This window comes from Mesoplodon densirostris, chromosome 2 (genome assembly GCF_025265405.1).
Source record: "Mesoplodon densirostris isolate mMesDen1 chromosome 2, mMesDen1 primary haplotype, whole genome shotgun sequence".
Classification (NCBI taxonomy): domain Eukaryota; kingdom Metazoa; phylum Chordata; class Mammalia; order Artiodactyla; family Ziphiidae; genus Mesoplodon; species Mesoplodon densirostris.
In genome coordinates this window covers 63,798,307-63,819,044 of record NC_082662.1, presented here as the reverse complement: position 1 = coordinate 63,819,044, position 20,738 = coordinate 63,798,307, and the positions used below count along the sequence as shown (strand labels likewise).

The following is a 20,738-nucleotide window of genomic DNA, read 5'->3' as shown; positions in this document are numbered from 1 at the left end:
ATTTGTGCGCTCTAAGGCATTTCAGTTGTGGTGTTCTTCCTATGTATTTTGCAACTATTTTCTGCTGGGGAGAATGATGAGTTACAAAGGCATTGTAGATTCCCTGTGATATACAACACTGCTGTAGGTGTGTTCTAGCCTTCCTGCTGCTGCTGCTGCCTGAGGGGTAACTGTTATTATGGTCCTGATTTTAAGCAGTATTTTATATCTTTGAACCATCCAAGTAAGTGAAGCTGAAGCTAGCCTGAGGTACAGCAGGGTTTTGAACTCTGGTGTGTAAACATTCATGTGTAGAGGCCAGCTCTTGATCCTCCAGCAAAAATGAAGCAAAAATAAAACTCTTTACAGTCTAAAATATTGAAACTCTTGTATAACAATGCTGTATTTCTGCTTTAAAAATGTTTATTCAGCAGGTGAGGAACTTGCCTTCAACCAAAAATTTTTAAATAATTAAATAAATATTAAGCCTCCAAAATGTATCCTTTCTAAACCATTGACCTTTCTTTATTCTTTTGTTACATTTAATTATCATGTATGGTAAGCCTTCTTAATATAACATATGTACATACATGTGTATTTACATATGTGTGTGTGTATATATATATTTATATATATTTGACACTGAAAATCTACCTAGTGAACACCTAGGCCTTTCCTCAGTAAGAAAATCTGTCTTAAAATGTAGGGATTACTTGCTTTCTTTCATCCTATTTGATGTATAATCCATGTATTAGGCAGTCAAGCAAAGATGGAGAGAAAGGAAAGAGAGAAGGAAGTCATTTCCAACTTTTATTTTTTCCATAACTCTGTATCCTGTGGGGTTTATCACTCTCAGATGCTCACTTTCTTCTCTCCATCACTGATTGTCTTGACCCCTGCTACATGAACCAATTCTAGATTTTCCCAAGGGAAAATAACACAGTGGGGAAAAGTTGCTCATAGCACCTTTCTACTGAGTGCAAGCTATTAAGGTGTCATCTCTTCTAGGGATAGTTACACTTTAATATTAGGCCCTTGCCAGCAAATAACTGCTCTGAGGCTTTGAAAGAGGGCTCTCTATCTAGAGTGGAGTTTTTAAGTAAATAGGAGAGGGAAGTTTATGGAGAAGTCTTTCTGGTGTCCTGTAAATGTTACCAAAATCTGTAGATTTTGGAGCTCACTCCAAACTTATTGGTCTAGGATCCTCTAAGTTGTGTCCTCTCTACCCCAGGATTCTAAAGAAACTTACCAGATCATCCTGATGATTATCTGGGTATAGGAAACTACTGTTGTTAACCATCAAATTCCACTCAAATGTCATCTGTTTCATAAAGCCTTATCTAAGATCAGTATCCTCCCAATTCTGACTCCATAGGCAGAGTTAGATTTATTATTCTGTATTCCCAAAACACCTTGATGTACAGAATCTACTTTGTAGGATTTATGACTCCATATCATAATTAATAGTGTTAGGTTTTTCTAACTCTTTAGACATGGACTCCTTAAGGTTGGTCTCCCTAAATCAAGTTGCTCTCTCAGTAAATATTTGTTGAATGAATGAATGGATGGATGGATGGATGGATGGAAGGATGGATGGATTAAAATAGGTCACTGTTTGTTCTACCAGTGTATATAGCTGACCCCCAAAGGACATAGTAGACTGATAACAATTTATACATAGGTCTTATAAAAAAGGAAAAGCACTAAGTTAAGCAACATAATTCAAAGTTTGAACTGAAGTCTGAAAGATACTTTTTTTTTTCAAACACTTTCTCTGCCCCCCAAAGCAGTTCTGACATATTCCATCAGTAGGTAATTCACAGATCTGGCAAGTTTGCATTTACAAGTCACACTTAGCTATTTTTTCCTCCTATCAGTGATGGGATGAGGGGAGAAACCATAGAAATCTCTGAAATGTCATAACTATAAAAAGTCTGTTTATAATCTCTGAGCTGGAGAAAACAATGTTGTTAGTTAGATGCAGGCCAGGAAGCTATCAAGCACCCACCAGCAATCCAGTTTAGGAAAAAAAATCATGAAACAATTTCTTCTCTCAGTTTGAGAACAGCACCTTTTCCAGGAGATTTGTTATGTAACGAAGATTTGCTTTCACTTTCTGGGGGCTGGCCAAGACTGAAAAGGGAAGTGCCAGCCTAAGGAAAGACTGTTCTTTTGATATTGCCAGCCATTACAAGATATGGGAGTTCAAAAAAAGCTAATTCTCCTAAGATTTATAGTTATGTTTAGCTTGTTGACTCAAGCAGTTTGGAAAATCTTCAGAGATATAGGCTATTCGAACTAACCCAGACTCCAAGTCTATGGAGAGGGAGAAAAAAAAGCAGAAATATTATGTACACACTATTCGAGTCAAATAATTTTGACCCTTAATTTACATAGCTTCTCAAGTAAAAAAAAAAAAAAAAAACTCTAACTAAAATACACAGTCCTGCCTAGGATGTGACAGCTCATTCTGTTGAAAATAAATTTATGATTATTGTTCAATTATTTATCTGGGTTTGCATGGCAAAAACTATAGTAGGCAATGCAGTATGGAAATGTCATGCTTTTAAATAAGTTAAGAGAAATAGTGAATCCCCAATCTTGGAGACTACTTGAAAAAGTCACATAGGACACTTGGCACTATAACTACATTTTCACTATATTCTCAGAATTTATATTATATCATCCTTGCGGTGGTATGAAATTCTATGGGAAATCATCATTATGAAGCCAAAGAAATATTAGCTCAGCACATAAAAAAACAATAAAACAAATATTGTTGAATATCATATATGTGTCAGGTTCTTTTCTAGGTACTTATAATAGGCTGTTGAATAAGGTAAACAAGTTTCCGACCCAAGACCTTTACTTATGTTGCATGAAGAGAAGACAGGCAATAAACAATTAAAGAAATAAATACAAATGACTGATTGCAAAGAATACTATAAAGAAGAAACGATCGATACCAGAGGAGGGGGAGTGAGAAGGAACAGCGTGTTGTGGGCTGTGAATGGTTATTTCAACAAGACACACACCCAGAAAAATCTATCTTGCTTGAAGATGTTCAAAGTCATCAGTGACACAATGCTTTCAGATGAAATTTAACCCTTTAACATTCCCTCAGAAATTCACATTTCAATGTTCCTTCTTTGTGGTAAGCTTTTGAGGTGGAGAAAGTCACTATGGGAGAGGTGAGTCAAGCAGGACACAAAGAGATGGAATCGCTTTTATTTTTATTTTTTGTTTCACCCAGTGAATTATGCATATGACCCAGTGTATGCATAATTCAATTACATATATTAAAACCTTTAAAGGTTTTTAGTAATGAGCCTATGGCTTCAGAGACTGAATGGGGAGACACGTAGTACACCTGCTTGTAAATCACTGCTGTGATTTTTATACCCTGGCTATGGAAGCAGGTGATTTTTGTGCCCAGAATATTGTGGTTATAATAAGTACTCAACTGATGTTTTTTAACAATCTGTGAGTATTTGTGGACCAGCTTAAATACATAATCCATCCACCTTTTAGCTCTTGCAGCCTAAAGAAGCCCTCCAAATGGATTTGTATGTACTGTGGTCTTTCACAGACCCTTACAACTTAAGAACTTGATGGGGCATTTAATTGATTCTAGTAAACCAATGAAACTGCCCAGATCCATAGTCCATGTCTTGCATCTATTTACAGTTAAGATAGCCATCAAATATATCCTCTAAAGATTTTCATTGTGACGTGTGGCACCACCTCACGTCTCATGCAACTTCATATATGTGTGAAGTCTATTTTATTTATTATCATCTACACAGACTTTTTTTTTTTTTTTTTTTTTTTTGCTGTACACGGGCCTCTCACTGCCGTGGCCTCTCCCGTTGTGAAGCACAGCCTCCGGACAGGCAGACCCAGCGGCCATGGCTCACGGGCCCAGCTGCTCTGTGGCATGTGGGATCCTCCTGGACCGGGGCACAAACCCGTGTCCCCTGCATCGGCAGGCGGACTCTCAACCACCGCGCCACAAGGGAAGCCCCCTATACAGACTTTTTAAAAAAATATTTTCCACCAGCTGCCACCCCGCTATGAATCCAAGGACGTCAGGCTCCTTGTCTCTGACTTCCTCACACCAGCATCCTGGCCACAGTCCCTGAACAGACTTTTGATATAAAATAAAAGAGTGTGCTCATATGTTTCCTGTGTTGTACATATTTGTCACCCTTATGTTGACTTCTCAAATTTTTAATGGTCATGTTCCACACTACAGGATGAGTTGTTGGAAGAAATTTAAGTTAAATCTGTGAAGGCTGCTCATTAAACAAACAAAATCTTATTTTATTTATACAGTTCAGAAATTATGTACAAGTAAAAAAAAAAAAAAAGAGTAACCATGAGGACACTCACATACTCAACTGCCCATCATAGTGCAAATGGTAGGGAATAATCCCAAATGGCTGGTTGTGTGGAAATCATTAATATTTAGTTTGGATATGTATTCTAAGATTTTTCTTACTAAGAATGCTCCATCCTGCCTGAAGACACTGTGATAGATGGTTCCAAAAAGAGAAGGCAGTTGGGGCATGTCAGATTGCATAATTTTTGATGAAAGTGAAACCAGCAAGAGATTTGAATTACCTTAAATGAATCTAAATCTATAAATGCATCTAAATATGCATCATTTCCTGCCCCCCACCATGGCATCAACTGAATAGGAGTTGAGAACAGGGTGGTAAACAGTAGTTGAAATTGAGTCCTGTGAATAGTTGATTAAAGGCAAAGTAGGTTATGAATTTGAAGGTACAAGAGTGATTCCTTTAAATGTATGTGGGAATTAAAAAAAAAAATTTCCCTCCAACACAAACTTTAAATCCACTCTCAACCCTATTGCTTAGAAAGTTTCCAATGTTCTTCAATGTCTCTAACTTGTGATAAGCAACAGTTCATTATTAACACAGATGTAAAGTTGTGTATCCCCAATTAGGGTTCTATTAGGAAAAAGATATTCTGTGATTTAGTGAGAAATCTGGAACTTCTACCTTTCAGTGTTTTTATTTATGGTGTCATGATGATGATGACAATTTTAATGTTATAATAGTTATTTCCTGAAAATTAAACAAGTGTATATTTAGGTAATAACTTATTCCTTTATTACTCTGCTCTAGGTCATAAATACTTAAATAATATGCACAGCAACCTAAAATACTCGTTAAAATATAGAGTTATTTAGTGACTTAAAAATTATTGAATTGGGGCTTCCCTGGTGGCACAGTGGTTGAGAGTCCGCCTGCCGATGCAGAGGACACTGGTTCGTGCCCAGGTCAGGGAGGATCCCACATGCCGTGGAGTGGCTGGGCCTGTAAGCCATGGCCGCTGGGCCTGTGCGTCCGGAGCCTGTGCTCCACAACGGGAGAGGCCACAGCAGTGAGAGGCCCGCGTACCACAAAAAAAAAAAAAAAAAAAAATTATTGAATTGATTGAACATACTTGTTTTTAAACAATTGATTTTTAAGTTAAATTTATAAATAAAAAGGTTGAAGGAGTTTGATATAAGGTATATAGGAAAGAAACAAATGTCTAGAATAGTAAGTTATTTTAACTCTCCTCATTTTTCTTTTTTCTGTGCAAGAGCATAGAATATTGGACATACCATAAGAAATGCTTTGTCATTTAGAAAGTTCAGTGGCATTCTTCCCATCTGTGCACATGCACCATTTATCCACAAACTGTAATCCAGAACGGGAGGGTCTTAAGACACTCAAGACATTACCATTCTCCAAGCTCCTGCCACCCACGGTAGAAGTATCACTTTTCTTTTCCTTTATATCTTAGCCTAATGTTCCCCAGATTCATCCCAAACCCTTCCTCAGAACCATACCTTATTCTGGAAGCAGAGCTAACAATATCTCCATTTCTGTTTTCTTACATCAAGGTTACTGATAGTTCTTCTCTATTATAAATAGCACCGCAATGAATAACTTTATGGATAAACTATCCTTCATGGTTTGCTCTAAAAGAAACAAGCACAAAATTAATCTCTGATGATTTGAACCCAGAAGGCATACCTAGTAGATATGTGTTACTCATGTAAAATGAGAAAGGGAAATGTGGAAAATATTTGTCTTCTCTTAGTTACTTACCAATCTGCCTCCCTTTTTTAATTTTAAGTTCCTTGATGTCAAGGATTATGTTTTGAATTTTTTGCATTTCCTGTGAGTCCAGAATTATTCCCTCCATAATAATCAGTAAAACTTTGAAGTCTTGAACTGGATATGCAATTCAGCAAAGCAACACCTGTTTTTGCCTCCACAAGCTACATACATTGCATGTGAAGGACTTCATTGGTCCTCTCTACACACAACATCTGTTGCCAACAGGTGATGCATTCTGGGGAGAAGTACCTTGCCAGAGGGATTTCCCTTGCTAACATCCTCTTTCCAGATGTTTCTTCCCTGTAGCAGATCGTGAATTATGAGGCCCTGGGAGGTGGTTGCAATCACTGAACTGACATGTCACACCTGGAATTCAACAGTCTTCCCCCACCACAGGATTTCCCATAGTTAAATGTTAAATCTGTTTATTGCTAAGGGACTTGGCTATTTCTCTGTGAAATCAAATATTGTGCTTAATATTAGTTTACCACTTTAAATATAAGTAGATGTGTAAAGATGAAACTAAACTATTTTAAAGTTAGATAAAATTGACAAAATAATTTAATTTAGAGGCTAGAATGCATGGTCTTATGGCACTCCATCATTTCTCTTAAATATATACACCTCTGCCCAAAGTTGAATCAGTTATAAGTTTAAAATGAAACTAACCAGACTAGACTGATCTCTGTGTACTATCTTCTACATAAAGAAGGAAAGTAACATATAACTTTTTTTTTAATAGTAGACATTGGTATATATGTATCTGTATATTTATATATATATATATACACACACTCATAAATATACACACATGTGTTTGTATATACACATGTATTTCATGGTTTACTATATCAAACCAATACCTACATTCATATATCCAAAGGATATATATATTTTTAATGTTATAAGTTTATCTTTATTAAATCTTCAATTTACCAGTAAGTCTTGCACATTTTTCTCTACTTTCTTCCTAGGGTATTTTAAAGTTTTTATTTCTGTTCTGTTTCAGTTAAGCTAAAAAGAGTCTTCTATTTGGAATAGTTTTAATTTTTTTATTAATTGCCTGAGAAGAGCTCAATGAAGAGTTTAATGATAATATGTCTTAAATGTCAATTAATGTATATCATTTAGAAACAGATACAATAGTATATCACTTAGGAATAAGCCTTTTCCTCAATCATATCACCAGTTATTTATAATCAAATACTTTATATCTGTAATCAAATCATCCCAGATTTTCTTGTAGCAGAGTTTTGGTTCCATTAAAAAATCAAAGATGATATTCAGAGTATGAGTAATTTAATTTATCCTTATGACAGATTTTAGTTACTGGTTTTTAAAATAACTGTGAAAACATATCTCTTGCCGAAAGAAACCTTAAGAATGGAACAATGAGAAAAAGTCCACTTAAAAAGCATGTTTTTACAATAGTTATAATGTATCTAATTGCTATTTATTTAGCTTTGACCTGAAACTTCAACATACTATAATTTTTATATAGGAAACCAAAACTTATGGCACAGGCCCATCGTGTATACTATCGAAGTGGTGAACTTCTGAGAGCAATTTTAAGGCATGGGAAAAGAGCAGTAGTGAAATTAAAGTCAAACACCAAATATGTGTTTTAAGGCATCTAATAATAATATAGATAGCTAACAATGATGCCAGGAACTTTTCTAAACCCTTTAACATATGTTGACTTATTGATCTTCACAGTAGCTATATGGGGTTTGTACTATTATTATCTCCAGCTTGCAGATGAAGACCTGAGGCTGAGGTAACACAGCTAGCCTGTAGAGGACACAGGACTTATATCCATGCTGCATAAGGATTAAATGAAATCATTTGGTATTTGAGAGAATACAGACATTTTTATCCTGGAAGTTAATTTAGGTATTTTCTTATTCAACATTCCCAAAGTTTATTCCAGGCTCACTACTTCCATCAAATGCTCTGTTATAAAAGTTTCCATATCTAATACATCAGAAAAAAAAATACACATCACAATATTTCCCCTTTCACTCTTGTAGATTTACAGAGCAAAGTTCATAACAAAGGTTCTAAGAAATCTCAAAATAAAGAGACCTGTTTCACAAATTTCCATCCATTACTGACAAGAAAACTCATGTTGAACATATCTTTCACAGCCCTTAGAATTTGTGTTCCTTAGAACATAAATGCTCAGAAATTCCAGCCCTACTATTTGGCAGATTAGAAAATTGAGACCTAAATTGGCTTTGTGACCCTGAAATCTTACATCCCAATTCCGTACATGTTTTACCTCACTTAGCTCTTAAATCACCATGTAGGCATAACTGTTCTGCTAGTTTAAGTTTCTTCCAGATTTCCATTTTTCTTTGATCATTTCACCAGGAAAACCATCATTATAGTGAAGATACATGGATGGAACAGACAGATGGCTATATTCTAGTTTACATAATACAAAGTATTCACAACAATATTTATTGATCATTTAAGCACTATTTAAGCTTTTTGTTATTAAATATTTAATTTGTCCTAAAATATTTCATAGCCAAATATTAGAGAAAATTAAAACCAATCAAAAAACAAAAAAAAACTCTAGGGTAATGCTGAGGATCTAGAGAATCTATCTTTTAGGTGATGATCATGGGCCATAAGTACATTTCACCAGCATAGTCTGATTGCATGATATCATGGAGTTAATCATATATAGTTCAACAGACTTTTATACATTTTATTCTGACCACTGCATGTTTTACCATTTCAGTTCCTCCGAAGATATATGACATCTCAAGTGATATGACCATCAATGAAGGAACCAATGTCACCCTGACTTGTTTGGCCACTGGGAAACCAGAGCCTTCCATTTCCTGGAGGCACATCTCCCCATCAGGTAAAGCAGAAAAGTATCAGTGTTGCTCGTGCTGTTCAATATCCTCCTGTAACCTCACTTGTTCAGAATGTAAGAGTCAAATAATTTTTTATATCCTTTTCATGAGGTAGTCAGGATGCATATTTTTATACTTATTCTTTATACCTAAATACATGTAGTTCACAAAAGTTAATTGAACATTTTCTGTCAGAGCCCAGAGTAGAACTTATGTTTCTTGATTCTTAGGAAAGGTTATTTTCCCTGTAGTATACTGGATAATCACAAATCAATAGACAAAAGGCTCAAATGGAAATATCACAAGAGAAATATCTTCATTTAAATGTGTAAGGCTTTTATTCCATAGGCATTCACATGTTAATAGGCCAGTATGAACTGCTGACGTAATCAGGGGAGAATAAAATTATACAAATTATGAGTTTGCTGGGTCTAATTTCAAACTGCAGTTCAGAATCAAGGATTTGGCAGTTAGAATTAAATTTTAACTGATGAGGGATCTAAAAACCCAAGAGTTTAAGTAACTTCTACAAGATCACATAGCTAGGTGAAATTAAGGGATATAACACGTTTATGGGTGTCTGGTGCTTCTGGTACAGGGCACATCCTCCTAAAGAGACTGTCAACTTTAGGAAGCTGGGGATAATCATCATCAAGACAGGTCTATTTTCACAGCCACAACTCTAACCGAGTCATCAATTTGTGTAAAATCTAAATATTTGAACTACATAGCTTTAAATGTACCATGAAGTAAGAGTGGTACTCTTAATGAATAAGATCCCACCACATTTCAGATAAAAAATATTTGGTTTATATTTTGGGTAGAAATAACTTGAACAAGGCTAGGGTGAGGAAATCTCTTTTAAAGGAATCAAAAAGGCATATTTTGTATAGGCGTAGAAAGATTACAATTAGAACATCTATTTTATCTGCTAATGCTTTCTTTAACATCACTTATCCTTAAGTGCCTTTTGGTTTCCTCATTTATGCAGTAGGTCTAATGAGACTTCCTCACATCGTACTCTTAGTATTACTATTAATGTGAGAAAGAAATCAATAGAACAGCAATACACCCTTACATAATATGCATTATGGTCCCTGTAATATTTCTGAACCATGAGTGTGCTTTTGACTGCCAACATTTCACTCTCTAGAGTGGCTACAGAATCATAAAACTTATATGTGAGCACTGAATTAGTGGCAAGACTCTCCATGGGGTGTAAGTGAGGCAAACGCAGGACTAGCAGTTAGAATACATGTGCTGCAATCTCAACTTCCTTATTCATCAGTTCAGCAAATCCTAGTGCAAATCTTTTAGCCTCAGTTACCCTCAGCTAGTTTCCTACTTTCCAAAAATCGAATGATAAAAATCCCTGGCTATTGTGAGACTCAAAAAAGATAACAAGCATAAATGTGCATTAAAAAGTATAAGGTGATATGCAAATGTAGGGTTGATTCTTAATCATCTTTCCGGGGATTTAAATCTGATATGAAAATATAATTTTTGTAAGAATGAAGCACATAATCTCCATCTTCATACAATTTAAGATTAATATTTTGGATTTAACTCTCCTTCTTTGCAGTGCTTGTTATTATGCATATTCTTTTTGTAAGTGCTTGGATACATTTTAGTTTAATTAAATACCATGAATGTTGGTCAGTGAAGTTATTAGAATGACGATAATGGATAGCATCATGAAGCTGAAAGAAGAAGGATTGGATTTATAAGTTAAACTGTGCATAGATTTGTTTTGCTGATCCTACCATACAGAGCAAATGAGTAAAATTAGCATAAATATTAACTATTATCTAATGAATAGCTAGACATAGCTGATATTTTTATAAATGGCTCGTCACAGGAAGGTAGCTCCACAGAGCTTCTCCCTTATCGACGGAAAAGTTAGGTTGTGAGTTCAACCATATCACAGACATTGCCTGAACCAACTGAAGTTGCCATTCCACTTGTTAGGTCAAACAACTTAACATACTTTCCCAAAAATATCTTTCTTGAGAAGTTTCTGAGTATATGAGTTTCCTTAGAATTACTTATAGTGATGATTTCTTCCTTTCTATATTTTCTATTCTATATGTAGAAATTATTTCAAATTTAAATTTTAAAAGTTTGGGGGCTTCCCTGGTGGTGCAGTGGTTGAGCCTCCGCCTGCCGATGCAGGGGACACGGGTTCGTGTCCCGGTCCAGAAATATCCCACATGCTGCGGAGCGGCTGGGCCCGTGAGCCATGGCCGCTGAGCCTGCGTGTCCAGAGTCTGTGCTCCACAACAGGAGAGGCCACAGCAGTGAGGGGTCCGTGTACCACAAAAAAAAAAAAAAAAAAAAAAAAGTTTGGGATTAGCAGATGTAAACTATTATATATAGGATGGATGAACAAAAAGGTCCTACTGTATACCACAGAGAACTATATTCAATATCCTGTGATAAACCATAATGGAAAAGAACATGAAAAAGAATATATATATATATATATGTGTGTGTGTGTGTGTGTGTGTGTGTGTGTAACTGACATTTTGCTGTACAGCAGAAATTAAACACAACATTGTAAATCAACTATACATCAATAAAATTAAAAAAATAATAAAAATACTCCCAGTAAGAAAAAAAAGTGTTACAGAAATAATGCAAAGTACACCCTATGTCCTTTACTCAGTTTCATCCATCATTTTTCCCATTTGCTTCAACATTTTCTGTGTGTAGAGTATGCAGAAATTTTTTTTCATTGAATTATTTGAGAACAGCTTGCATAGAGCAAGCCCTTTTCTCCCTAGTTATTTTCACTGTGCATTTCTGAAGAAAGATATCCTCTTCTGTAATCACAGTGCAGTTTTTTACTTTTGTACATTTAACATTGGCATTATACTTTTATCCCATTACTATCCATGTTCCAATTTTGTCAACTGATTGAATAGTGTCCTTTAGAGAATTCTTTTCCCTTTAGTATTGTATTTAGTTGTCATATCACTTTAGTCCTCTTTAGTCTGGAGACTATTCCTTAGTCTTTCTTAGTCTTCCTTGACATTTTTCTACTTTTTTAAAAAATAGAATATTTCTCATTCTGAGTTTGACTCATGTTTCCTCATGATTAGAGTCTAGTTATGCCCATTTGGGATTACATAAGTGAAGCTGTAACTTCTCAGGGAATGATATCCAGAGGCACAGGATATCCAACCCTGTTTCTGAAATTGAGGGACCTATTTACATCTCTTGAATGCAATTCACATAGCTGCTCTCAAATGCTGTGATATCATGAAGCTAAAACTCACTTAAAACGTCTGGAGAACATTGACAAGTTTACACCAGGCATTTGATTTTGAATAGAAAGACAAAATAAAATTCTTAATCATACATCATTTATTAATAAATCTAGATCCAGTCAGAAAAAATAGGAAAACTTAAAAAAGTAAATTTTAAAATCATAGATTATATATGACAAATATGGAGGCATTTTGAAAGTCTCTGTCAAATTTCTACTTATTATTCATTGCTGTTTATCTTAATCTCTGTTTCCTAGTTCATTCCTATTCTTTGATATCTGGAATCTCCAGAGATGTTCTTACTTTACCCTGCTGGTGTTTATAAGATAGCAAAGATATTCTTTTGGCTCCAAAGCCAAAATTTGAGCATGAACACTGGGCTGTGTATCTCAAACTCTTTTTCCTCTAATCTCTATATGCTTAGTGCCTTTTGAAAGGATAGTCTCATTCTAATTATCCACAGGAGTTAAAATTATTACCTAACTCAAGATAAAGAATGTTCCTTTAAGTTCCCTTTATCCTGTTATGTTCCATCCATTCTTTCCTGTTTGTCAGGTCCTTATTCCATTAAACATCCTCTTTCTCCCTACATCTTTAAGCTCTTCCCCTCTATTAACTTTATCCTGTCCACATTTAAACAGGCTCAAGTTGCTCTTTTCTGAAATCAATCTCTTGACACATCACTTTTGTTTAGTCAACAATTATTGAGCACTTATAAAGGAAACCACAAACAAGTGGTCAGAGATGTAGGAATAGAATCAGAAAGCCATGTTTACAAGAAGCCAAAGAGGAAAAAATTCCCGGAGCAGTGAGTGGTTAAAAATGTCAATCAGGTTAAATAAGATCAGACCAGTTACCTTTGGGTTAGATAATGTGGTGATCATTGCAGCAATTCAGTGACATAATGGACCAGAAACTCAGCTGTGGAGAAATAAAAAGCAAATAAGAAGTGAAGAATTTAGATGTGGAGGCAAACTATGAATCCAGTTAGTCAAGGTGAACATTTTGTTTTTCTACTTTTACATATATTATTTTTTGTGTGAGGAATATCTTTTGTCCCTCTCTACAATTGTCAAACTTACTCCTTTTTCAACTTTTTTTTTTTTTTTTTTTTTTTTTTTTTTGCGGTATGCGGGCCTCTCACTGTTGTGGCCTCCCCCGTTGCGGAGCACAGGCTCCGGACGCGCAGGCTCCGGACGCGCAGGCTCAGCGGCCATGGCTCACGGGCCCAGCTGCTCCGCGGCATATGGGATCCTCCCAGACCGGGGCACGAACCCGTATCCCCTGCATCGGCAGGCGGACTCTCAACCACTTGCGCCACCAGGGAGGCCCCTTTTTCAACTTTTAATGAAGCTATTCCTGAGCATCCCAAGAAAAATCAGGTGCTTCTTTCTCCGTAGTTACATAGTACCTTGTGCCACTATTCCTGTGGGACTAATTCTCTGAATTGTAGTCTTTGGTTTTGTTTGTCCATGGTCTTACGGGACAGGGGACTCCTTCTGTCCAGAAACAGTGTTTATTGACCTTTGTACCTCATGGCTTAGCACAAGACCTGGCATAAGATAGGGGCTCCATAAGTACTGCAGAGTTAATGGATGCTGCTCTCTGTCTTTGCTTCCCACATGACTTCTTAGAACTAGAAATTAAAATTTGAAGAGATAACATGGTAGTGTCACAAGCAAGTATTTCCTATCTGATATCTCCCCACTATCTTTATCCCCCTAATATAAGTACTCAAACATACTCCTAAATATGAATCACCCCTTAATTTCCCTTATGCCTTCAATATGGTTTTACTTCTGTGGTACTGTGATTTATAAGAAATATATATATATATATTTGACCTTCATGCCATTTCTGGCACAGAGCTCCTAAAAAACCTGGAATTTCACATCAGGGGAGTGAGCTATAAAGGTGTTTTTATTATGTTAATGAGGTGACTTTGGGACCACACCTAAGGTTGGTTGCCAGAAGAATCAACTATGTAATTAGAGGATCGGAATTTTCAGTCCCACTGGACTGACTTCTGGGGAGGGGGGAGGGGTTAGAAGTTGAATCAGTTCTCAATGGCCAATGATTTAATCAGTCATGCCAATGTAATGAAGCTTCCATAAAAAAATGCTAAAGGACAGAGTTTAGAGAGCTCCTAGATCAGTATACATGTGGAAATTCAGGAAGAGTGGTATGCTCAGAGAGCCTGGAAGCTTCTCCCCTCATCTTTTCCTCATACTTTGCTCTATGCATCCCGTTCATCTGGGGATTTCCAAGTTATATCCTTTTATAATAAACCAGTGATCTAGTAAATCAAATGTTTCTCTGAGATTTGTGAGCTGCTCTAGCAAATTAGTCACACCCAAAAACAGGGTCTTTGAAATCTCTAATCTATAGCTCATTGGTTGAAGCATGTTACTGAACTGACACCAGGTGTGGTGAAGGAAAGTATAGTGTTTATTGAAGGTGCCAAGCAAGGAGAATGGGCAGCTCATGCTTAAAAGATCCCAGACTCCTCAATGGCTTCCAGGGAAGGGATTTTAAAGACAACATTGGGTGAAGGCTGCAGGGTGCATGACTTTCTTCTGATTGGTTGATGGTGAGGTAACAAGGTGGTGTTTCAGGAAACGTAATCATCAATCTTCTGGTTCCAGCCAGTCTGGGGTCTATGTGCTTATGGTCACCATGTAGTCATCCTCTTCCTCCTGGGCATGGTGGATCTTAGTTTCTGCATAACAACTCAAAGATATACTTAGATTGTTATGTATGTTTGTTGAAGAGGAACTAGGATTTTGTTTTATCACCCGACTATTGTTTCTTGACTGCTTTTCCTTGGTTTCTGCATTCCCTCACTAACCTAATTAGTAACTGTATGAATCTGCTCTTTGGAACTCAGAGAAGGCCTAGGAGACCAAAGCCTTTTTCTACAAATAAGAAGTGCAGTACACAGAGGGGCTTTTGTACCAGTGAGGGCCCCACAAGATCCTTTCAGCTTCAAGCATAGGTGATAACATGGAATTGCTACTGACGTTTGTTGGTGTGGGGGGGGGGGGAGCAGGGCAGTCTTGTAGTACTGAGCCCTTATTCCGTGGAATCTCATGCTCTCTCTGGGTAGTTACAGAATTGAGTTGAATTGTAGAACACCCAGCTGGTATTGCATAATTGCTTGGTGGTGTGGGAAACCCCCCATCAACATGTTGGAATTAAGTTCAGCACTTTAACTCCATTAATGTAAAGAGCAGCTTGCACCAAAGAAATTTTAGTTAATATGGTTCAACTAACATGTATTCATTACTTTATGTAGTCTAGGAAAATTGGGAGGTACTTGTGTGTACTTGTTTCATATAAGCCTCAAAACTGAACTGTCAGAGGGTATTGTCATCCTCATTGTACAGATGAACATGGCACACAGATTGTTTAAATAAATTGCCCCAAATGAATATGAGGTTCTTTTTTTCCATCTTTTACTTTGAAATAATTATAGGCTCACAGGAAGTTGTGAAGTTAGTGCAGAGAACTTCCACATACCCTTCACCCAGTTTCTCCCATGTTACATTAGATGTAACTGTAGTATGACACCAAAACTTGGAATGGATATTAGTGCAATGTGTGCATGTAGTTCTACATCATTCTATCATATGAGTTGATTTGTGGAGCCATCATCACAATCAAGATACAGAGCTATTCCCTCAGCACAATGATTTACTTTATGCTATCCTTTTAGCATCACATCTACTCCTTCACCATCCATCATCTCTAGTCCCAACAAACACTAATCTGTTTCCCATCTCTTTAATTTATCATTTATAGAATGTTATGTAAATGAAATAATTCAGTGTGTGACTTTTTGAAATTGGCCCTTTCACTCTGGAGATTTATTATCTAAGTTGTATCATACACCTCAATAGTTTGTTCCTTTTTATTGCTGAGTAATAGTTTGTGATATTAATGTACCACAATTTGTTTAGCCATAAATGTGTTACAGAATATTTTGGCTGTTTCCAGTTTTTGGCTATAACAAATAAAGCTGCTTTGAAAAATCTTGATTTTTTTTCCAACCCACATATGTTATTATATTTTAAATAAGTCTTTTGTAGATAGCATATTGATGAGTTATGTTTTTTATCCACTCTGACAATCTCCATATTTTTGATTGGTGTATTTAGACCAATTAAAATTAATTTAATTATTGATTCATTAAGGCTTATGTCTGACATCTTTTTCTTTTGTTTTCTGTTTGTTCTTCCCCCCCCCTTTTTTTTTTGTTTCTGTTTTCCTTATCATGCCTTTCTGTGTGTTACTTGTGCACTTTTTAGAATTCCACATTGTTTTATCCACCGTGTTTTAGCGCATGCCTCTTGGTATAAATTTTTTAGTACTTTCTCTATGAATTATATCATATATACATAAATTATCATAGTCTGAGGGTATTCATATCTTACTACTTCCAGTGAAGTATAGAAACCTTACCTCCATTTACTCTCCCACTTTTCTAATGTACTTCTCTTAAATATTTTCTCTACACCATGAGAACTGTATCAGACAATGGTACAGTTTTTGTTTCACTTGTCAAATATGTATTAGGAAACTCAAGAGAAGAAAAGTGTTTTGCATTTATCTATCTTTTTACTTCTGCCATTGTTCTTCCTTCCTTCCTGATGTTCTGTTTCCTTCATTACTATCTAGAAAACTTCCTTTAAACTTTTTTTTTTTTTGTGGTAGGTCCACTGGAGACAAATTCTCTTAGTAGTCTTCATCTGAGAATGTCTTGGTTTTGTCTTCATTCTGGAAGAATATTTTTGCTTGGAATAGAATATTGTGTTTAATAAAATGTGTCAGGCATTATTTAACATTCGAGTAGCCTTAAAATGCCCATAAGGCAATATTTGGAAATCACGTGTATCAAAGTACAGAAACTTTTAAATAAAAAGTAAATAGTATTTTCCATGCTTTCCATAAATATTGCTATGAGTTTACCTCAGCTATAAGTTAAATAATATAAACTGTTAATCAAGAATAAAACACACTTTTCCAAACTAAGAGATTTTAAGAACTTTAAGATTTTTAAATGACAGCAGTTTCAGGATAAACAGAGTAAATAGTCAAGGATTCATTAGACCATTTTTCAACAACCTAAGACCTGTGAACCAAACTGGCCTACTGTCTATTTTTGTAAATGAAGTGTTTGTTGTCATTGTTGGAACACAGCCACACTCACAACCTTACACATTCTCCATCGCTACTTTCTTACTGCTATGGTAGAGCTAAGTAGTTGCAATAGAAATCACATGGCCCACGAAACCTAAACCATTTACTCTCTGGTCCTTTGAGAAAAGAATTGCTGACCCTTGCATTAGATGTTTTAAAGCAGGTTCCCAGCTGCATAATATACAGGTTTATTAGCACATTAAACCTCTCATAATCTTTAAAGATAATTAAATATAACCATAAGATAGAAAATCCTAATTACTAATTATCAGAAAAAATAGACTAAAAAAAAGAAAATGATTATCTAAAAACCATGAACACTACTGAAATCTATTGTTTAAAATAATTCTAAAAATAGTTTAAGTCATCACAGGTACTAACTAGAAAATATTACTTTCTATTAGTGCTCTTGATTCCATTATCATTCCCCTTTCATGAAAGAAGGTGTTCTTTGAAATGCTTGAGTGCTGGGCCAATACCAAGGGTGATAGGATGAAGAGGCTGTGTGTGTGCTCCTTGCAAGCTGGCAACCTGTCCCCCAAACACTATAGTTCTTTAGGAGTCTTTTTTCAGGTTTACAATCCTGACACTGCACTTTGCTCTTTAATGTTAGGAAGAAAAAATTCAGTAAAACCAGCAATTTATGCTGATGACATTTCAACAATACCAGACCTTCAGATTACAAACTATGGTTCTACCTTCCTTGTATAGTTGAGTTGCACTTTTTGTGGAGCTTTTGTGAATTTACATAATGGCTTTGCATAATGGATAATTATATAATGAATGAATCTACATAACGATGGCAAGTTAAACTTTTACCATAAGATTGTACACCAATAATTTATATATACAGTTAAAATTGCCTCTTTGTTCTGAGAGTTTTCTTTATAATTTTAACTTTCATTTGTCTGTATCCAAAGCCCCTCTACTTCTACCCAGTTATTAGTGGGTTATTCGGAATTGTTTGTATTCAGAACTGTTAATGCCTGATCTTTGAATATAGAAAGCAAGAAAAGTTTCAGTATTTTAAGACAAATATAAGGCTAAACAATGAGCCTGATGATATGATGAACCAATATAAAAAATAATCCATTATTCTCAGAGGAAAGTGCTTACCCATATAAAACAGAAAACAGGAACCTACCAAGCATTTCAAAGCATTTCATAAAAGATCTTTTATCTTTTTAAATGAAACTTGATTTTCTGAGAGAGCAGGAGCATTAGAAAAAAAATAAATAATAATACCACATTAGATTATGTCTCCCCTTAGTGGACTGAATTTAGGGATAATTGCTGGCATTAGACAGTTTATATTTTGGGAATTAGATTTTCTAGTCTTTTCCCCAAGTGATTTCAATGTCACATTACATGTGTTACAGGAAGGTATTACAAGAATGGTTATGTCTAAGCAAGTTAGGGCTCCTTTGAAGGTTATCATCTCAGAAAATGAAGCTTTTACTTTGGGTGTGAGTTTCATGCTATTTCATTCAGAAGTGGGACTCCATGGGCAAAAAATTGCATTAATAATACTGAAGTAGATCCTATAAAGATTTAGAAAGAGCATAGTAGGTACTGTGAAATTATAAAATGAGCCTAACTAATATTTATTTATTGAGCACTTAGTATGTCCCAGGCACAGTTCTAACATAGGTTAACATATGTTAACTGGTTTAATGTGAAATAGTATTACAGGTCTTCCCTGGTGGTGCAGTGGTTAAGAATCCGCCTGCCAATGCAGGGGACACAGGTTAATGCCCTGGTCTGGGAAGATCCCACATACCATGGAGTAACTAAGCCCCTGAGCCACAACTACTGAAGCCCGTGCACCTAGAGCCTGACCTCCACAACAAGAGAAGCCACCGCAATAAGAAACGTGCGCATCAAACAAAGAGGAGCCCCTGCTCACTGCAACTAGAGAAAGCCCTTGCACAGCAATGAAGACCCAACACAGCCAAAAATAAATAAATAAAAATTTAAAAAAATAATAAATAAATAAATAAATAATTAAAAAAATAATATTATAACTTCATGTTCCACATTCATGAGGAAAGGAGCATAATTTTCATTTGAACCCAGGTTTTAATGATCATTTGAACCCTGGCAGTCAGTGAGGATACAACTTGGTTTTACTTCCTCATAAATGTAACATCATATTCTCAAGACTACATTTTTATACAAACAACGCCTACTAGAATTTTAGTGCTGTTCCTAGATTACTATTAAAATATATATAAGGAAAATATGTTAATAATGATTTTTTTTTAAATCAAGTCCTAATGTGTCCTTGACTATTATAGATGAGCATACTGTTGGCTTGAAATAAATTATTATAAAGGAGGGGCTTCCCTGGTGGCTCAGTGGTTGAGAGTCCACCTGCCGATGCAGGGGACATGGGTTCATACCCCGGTTCGGGAAGACCCCACATGCCACGGAGCGGCTGGGCCCGTGAGCCATGGCTGCTGAGCCTGCACGTCTGGAGCCTGTGCTCCACAACGGGAGAGGCCACAACAGTGAGAAGCCCGCGTACCACAAAAAAAAAAAAAAAATATATATATATATATATATATATATATATATATACATATATATATATATATAATAAAGGAGTAATGACCTCTATTGTAAAATAACATTATATCCATTTTTCTTAACTCAAAATTAATATATCACTATTGAATTTTAATTAAACTCCAGCTTGTTTTAAAATTATATTATTTAGGGCTTCCCTGGTGGCGCAGTGGTTGAGAGTCCGCCTGCCGATGCAGGGGACACTGGTTCGTGCCCTGGTCTGGGAAGATCCCACATGCTGTGGAGCGGCTGGGCCCGTGAGCCATGGCCACTGGGCCTGCGCGTCCGGAACCTGTGCTCCGCAACGGGAGAGGCCACAACAGTGACAGGCTCACATAACGCAAAAATAAAATAAAATAAAATAAAATTATAATATTTAATTAGTTTGACTGTAATTGGGAGTAATCATCATTAGTGGAAAATTAGAATCATCTTAGTAATCTTGGATAATAGATCAATAAAACTATGGTAAACACTTTTTATTCCTTTCACTTTTTGTGCACTCTCTCTTTAAGATCCGTGATTCAGGCAAATATGGCTACATAGGAGTCCCTCAATAAATATCTGTTAATGACATAATATTTTAGAATACTATAAAGTCTTTTAATGATTAATAAACATATTAACTGATTAATGTTTTAAAATTAATTTGACTAATAATTATTTTCATTTATAATCTTTGTGAATAGATCATTCCTCAAAGAAGTTATAGAAAA

At 35.8% G+C, this 20,738-nt stretch overlaps 1 protein-coding gene across 1 annotated transcript in view; it reads left to right on the top strand.

Moving 5' to 3' along the window:
• NEGR1 (neuronal growth regulator 1) overlaps nucleotides 1-20,738 on the top strand; it is a 920,677-nt gene that overhangs the window by 513,421 nt on the left and 386,518 nt on the right. Inside the window, exon 3 of the mRNA XM_060084535.1 lies at nucleotides 8,866-8,991. Within this exon, the coding sequence (XP_059940518.1) occupies nucleotides 8,866-8,991 (126 nt within the window). The remainder of the gene's footprint in view (nucleotides 1-8,865; nucleotides 8,992-20,738) is intronic.